This window comes from Grammomys surdaster, unplaced genomic scaffold, assembly GCF_004785775.1.
Source record: "Grammomys surdaster isolate TR1022 unplaced genomic scaffold, NIH_TR_1.0 211, whole genome shotgun sequence".
Lineage (NCBI taxonomy): Eukaryota > Metazoa > Chordata > Mammalia > Rodentia > Muridae > Grammomys > Grammomys surdaster.
Window position 1 is genome coordinate 4,136,540 of NW_021604656.1, and position 5,180 is coordinate 4,141,719.

General features: G+C 51.0%; 1 protein-coding gene across 1 annotated transcript in view; it reads left to right on the top strand.

The window, feature by feature from the left end:
• Fgfr4 (fibroblast growth factor receptor 4) overlaps positions 1-5,180 on the top strand; it is a 12,976-nt gene that overhangs the window by 4,719 nt on the left and 3,077 nt on the right. Inside the window, exons 6-11 of the mRNA XM_028771983.1 lie at positions 748-946; positions 1,475-1,665; positions 1,787-1,925; positions 2,258-2,451; positions 2,534-2,679; positions 2,762-2,883. Coding sequence (XP_028627816.1) covers positions 748-946; positions 1,475-1,665; positions 1,787-1,925; positions 2,258-2,451; positions 2,534-2,679; positions 2,762-2,883 — 991 coding nt within the window. The remainder of the gene's footprint in view (positions 1-747; positions 947-1,474; positions 1,666-1,786; positions 1,926-2,257; positions 2,452-2,533; positions 2,680-2,761; positions 2,884-5,180) is intronic.

Genomic DNA, 5,180 nt, shown 5'->3' on the forward strand with positions numbered 1-5,180 from the left:
TTGAACTCAGGACCTCTGGAAGAGCAGACAGTGCTCTTAACCGCTGAGCCACCTCTCCAGCCCCCAGTGATGCTGGTTTTTGAGATAGGGTGTCATTATAGAGTACAAGCTTTCTCCAACCCCAGCCTCCTGGGTAGCATCTCCTTTAAGATGGGAAGAAACATTGAACAGTAGGCTTTAGCATGCTGTCAGGAGGAAACTGAGACTGAGAGTCAGCAAAGACTAGCACAGGGAGCACTCCTGGGTAGGGTATAGTTAAACTTCAAAGACTCAAACCAGGGCTCACATGGTTTTGTTTTTTTGTTTTGTTTTGTTTTGTTTTGTTTTGGTGGTGGTGGGGGAGTTGTTTTGTGGTGTTTGTTTTGTTTGTTGATTTGACAGGATCTCGCTGTGTAGTAGTCTTGAGTAGCTTGGAACTCCATCTGTAAACCAGGCTAACCTTGAATTCATGTCCTTCTGCCCTTCACTGACTTCCAAGTGTTGGATTTAAAGGTGTGCACCACCATGCTTGCTACACAGGAATGTCAGATCCCCAGGAACTGGAGTTACAGCTGGATGTGAACCACCACCATGTAGATGCTGGGAATCAAATCTGGGACCTCTGGAAGAGCAATAGCGTTCTTAACTACTAAACAATGCCTCCAGCCCCATGGAGACACTTCTTAGAGCCTTTTTTTTTCTGTCCAGGGATCTCTGGCCTTGGCCTGATCCTCTCAGGAACTAGGAAGATTGAGAAGAGCCCCATAGGCAGATTCTGTCATCTCCCTGTCCTGGCTTTCCTGGTCCCCTACAGACACTTCCTCTACCCCTGTCTGCTTCCAGCTTCGCCACCAACACTGGAGTCTGGTGATGGAAAGTGTGGTGCCCTCAGACCGTGGCACATACACGTGCCTTGTGGAGAACCCTCTGGGTAGCATTCGCTACAGCTATCTGCTGGATGTGCTGGGTGAGTGGATGGGCTCGGGAGGTGGGACAAAGAATTTGGCTTATCTTCACGGCCCTGTCTTGCCACAAGGGTGGGTATCTTGTCTTATCTTGTGTTGGAAACTAGATGGAGTCAGTTTCAGATGTGTGAAACAGCCCCAAGCGTCAGAAGGAAGTGGGTGGGGGTGTGGGCTGAAGGAGCAGAAGTCTGTCTAAAGGGAACGGGAGAAGGGCATCCAGGCAGATGGCACAGGCTGAGTTCAGTTTTTAAGTGCATTTGTGGGCAGGTATACGCCATGGGTGCAGCATTTGTGGGGGTGGGGGACAGGCTGTGGACATTTTTGAATGCGAGTCTAAGAAGCTTCCCTAGACCCAAAGACAGTAAAGCCATAAAAAGTTCAAGGAAGGTAAACAGAAGATAGACGAGATCTGAGCTGTGTGTCCAGAAGGTCCTTTCCCTGTAGTAGGTAGGAGGGCGGCTGGGGGCAGGTAAACTGGGTGATTCCGTGGGTACCACTGGTCAGGGTTGACGGCCTGGCCTGGCCCCCAGAGCGGTCCCCGCACCGGCCCATCCTGCAGGCGGGGCTCCCAGCCAACACCACAGCTGTGGTCGGCAGCAACGTGGAGCTACTGTGTAAGGTGTACAGTGACGCGCAGCCCCACATCCAGTGGCTGAAACACATCGTCGTCAACGGCAGCAGCTTCGGCGCCGATGGCTTCCCCTACGTACAAGTCCTGAAGGTGTGCTTCCTGCTAGTGCCCGGGCTGGGCCCCATTCTTTCCCTATTAGGGTGGGATGCTACCCAACTACCCTCCCAGCTGTAGTGTGGCCCAGAGTGACCTGGTGTGTCCACTGCTTCAGACAACAGACATCAATAGCTCAGAGGTGGAGGTCTTGTATCTGAGGAACGTGTCCGCTGAGGACGCTGGAGAGTACACCTGTCTGGCGGGCAACTCCATCGGTCTCTCTTACCAGTCAGCCTGGCTCACGGTGCTACCAGGTGAGAGCCTGAGAGGGTCCTGGGGCGGGGCTACAGGACTCCTCTCTGGGCCATTGCAGCCTATTAGGTAGTCAGTTTCCTTGGCATGTGGGAATATAGTATTTGTTTGTTGGCACTGTGAATGCTCTCACTCAGTTCAGCAGGGATAGGTATTTGATTTTACTTGACTGTCCATGTGACCCTCGGGGACATAAGACTATGGATAACTATGACTTCTTCAGTGTGTGTCCCTATTTGTGTTAGTAACTGTGGGGACCTAAGCTGGGGGGAAAGGCTGGTGAATCTGACCACTGACTGCATATTTTCTCTGTCTACGTTCATCTAACGAGCAGAGGAAGACCTCACATGGACAACAGCAACACCTGAGGCCAGATACACAGATATCATCCTATATGTATCTGGCTCGCTGGCTTTGGTTGTGCTCCTGCTGCTGGCCTGGGTGTATCACCGACAAGCGACCCACGGCCACCACTCTCGCCAGCCTGTCACTGTACAAAAGCTGTCCCGTTTCCCTTTGGCCCGACAGGTACTGTGCCTGTTCCCCAGACCCCGCCATGTATGGCTCTCAGCCTGACCCCAGCAGGCAGAACAAATCTCCCACTTTGCAGTTCTCTTTGGAGTCGAGGTCCTCTGGCAAATCAAGCTTGTCCCTGGTGCGAGGTGTCCGACTCTCCTCCAGTGGCCCGCCCTTGCTCACGGGCCTTGTGAGTCTAGACCTACCTCTCGACCCACTTTGGGAATTCCCCCGGGACAGGTACACTGAGCAGGCTAAGAATGGGGGTGCCAGCTCAGGAGTGGTACCCACAGATCTGAGCATGAGTCTTCTTGGTCTCCAGGCTGGTGCTCGGAAAGCCCCTGGGTGAGGGCTGCTTTGGGCAAGTCGTCCGTGCAGAAGCGTTTGGCATGGATCCCTCCCGGCCTGACCAAACCAGCACCGTGGCTGTGAAGATGCTGAAAGGTACACATGGCAACCTGGGCAGGGCGTGTGGGGCCATGCAAGGGGCTACAAGGACTGCCCGTGCTGGGGCCACGCAAGGGGCTACACGGACTGCCCGTGCATGAGAAAAGGCCACAGGTTTTCCACCCGTGGGCCTGAAGCCCAACCCTGCTGCTGGCCCTGGCAAGTGACTTCTAAGCCTCGGCTTCCTCTTATGCCTCCACGGGAATGAATAATGGCCCCTTACTCTCTGGGGCGAAGTTTATAGATGTTTCTGATACATAGTGACTTAGTAAATTTTTGGTCTAGGATGTGGAACTGCTTTTCTTTTCTTTCTTTCATTCTTTCTCTTTTTTTGTTTGTTAGAGGGTTTTTTGTTTGTTTGCGTTTTTATTTTTTTGAGACAGGGTTTCTCTGTATAACCCTGGCTGACCTAGAACTCACTCTGTAGACCAGACCAGTCTCTGCCCCCCAAGTGCTGGAATTAAAAACATACACCATGTTTTTCATTTTGTTTTGTGTTTTGACGCTGACCCAGAGGTCATTCTGTAATCTAGCCCTGCCTGGAACTCATAGCCATCCTCCATCAGCCTCCTGAGTACTGGAATTATACCTGACTAGCTCAGTAAAGTTTAGCCACTGGGTGATTGATGATCCTGATGAGATTTGTGGTGATTGGAGCTTAATGTCACCCGTTAGCTCTGGGCTCGTGTCTCTTTATCATCCTCACATGTTTAATGCCTCATCCCCATCAATCCCACCAAACAGTACACCCTCAGTACGTATTCCTCCCTTTCCTAGTCTGTGCCCTTAGTAGAGAACAGTCCCAGTCTCAGGGCTGGGGAGATGGCTTAGCCATTGAGAGTGCTTGATCCTCTTGCAGAGAACTCAAGTTCAATTTCCAGCACACACATCTGGCCACTCAAAAAATAAAGAGTCCCAGGTTCAAGCTAGGGCTGGTGGCACAAGCCTGTAGCCTTGGGTACTTGGGACTAAGACAGTAGGATGGGAAGTGTGGGAAGCTACCAATGGAGCTAAGTGATGCCTGGACCGCTTAGTAAAACCCTGTCCAAAATATGAAGAGGCCTGGCTGAGGGGTGGAACACTTGTCCAACATCTGCAGGAGCCACCCTGTGATCCCCAGGAACAATGGAGAGGATAAGGAAACCCAGACCTCAGACAGTACCCCTAACATGTATCATACAGCCATATCATGCAGCCGCCTGGTGTTTGCCCTTGGAACATCTTTTATTTTTTTCTCTATTTTTAAAAGTTTATTACATTTTCAGACAGGGTGGCACTGTACAGTCCTGGCTAGCCTGGAACTTGATAGACCAAGCTGAACTTGAACCTGTAGAGATCCACTTACCTCTGCCTCCCAAGTGCTGGGATTTAGGGGGATTTGTGTGTAATATGTGTGTGAGTGTGAGCACATATCATAGCCTGCATAGCCTGTGCACACAGCGTAGTCAGAGAACAACTTATGGGATCAAAGTCTTGTCATCAGGCTTGTGTGCCACGCTGTCTTGCTGGCTCCATGTTTTCCTCTGTGTGTTTCTTATCTGTTGTTGTTTTGTTCTGTGTAAATCACATCATTGTATCACGCTTTCTCGGTCTCTTGATGTTTAGCAGTATACCCTTGGGTCCTGGATGTCTTGCTGGCCCTCATTAGAACCTGTTGCTATGGTCCCTGCTGCTGTGGTCCCTGTTGCTGCTGTCCCTGGCTGCTCCACTCTTCCCTCCCTCGCTCCCTCCACTCTGCCCAGCTGGAGCCAGCTGGCACTTTCTGTGAGGCAGTGATTGTGAAACAGCTTTTTCCACATTGATGTACAGCTAGGGTAAGAGTTATGTCTTTGTCCCAAGGACACAGGTCAGCTCTGGGAGCCTAGTCCCTGGTCCTTAGCCCAGACTTCTTTAGAGAAGTCACGGAAGTCTCCTTCCCTGATACATAACAAAACCTCAGGGCACTTCCTGCCCCTAGGGACTGTTACCCAGGGACCAGTTAACACAGCTTCCTTCCTGTCTGGAACTTCTGCCTCTCTTCTTCCCCTGGACCTGCTCACAGGAAGGTCAGTTCTTTGAGAGTCTTCATGTGTTGTCCTTGCAACTTTTGTTGGAGGGTGTTCTGCTGCATATAAGATGAATCTGAGGTTCAGAGAGGGTGAGAGATTGTGGGTATGGATGCCAGGTGTATGTGCATGTATAGATGTAGGTGTATGTGCATGTATAGGTGTAGGTGTGTGTATAGGTGTAGGTGTATGTGTATATAGGTGTATGTGCACTTAGGTGTATGTGTATGTATAGGTGTGGGTGTATGT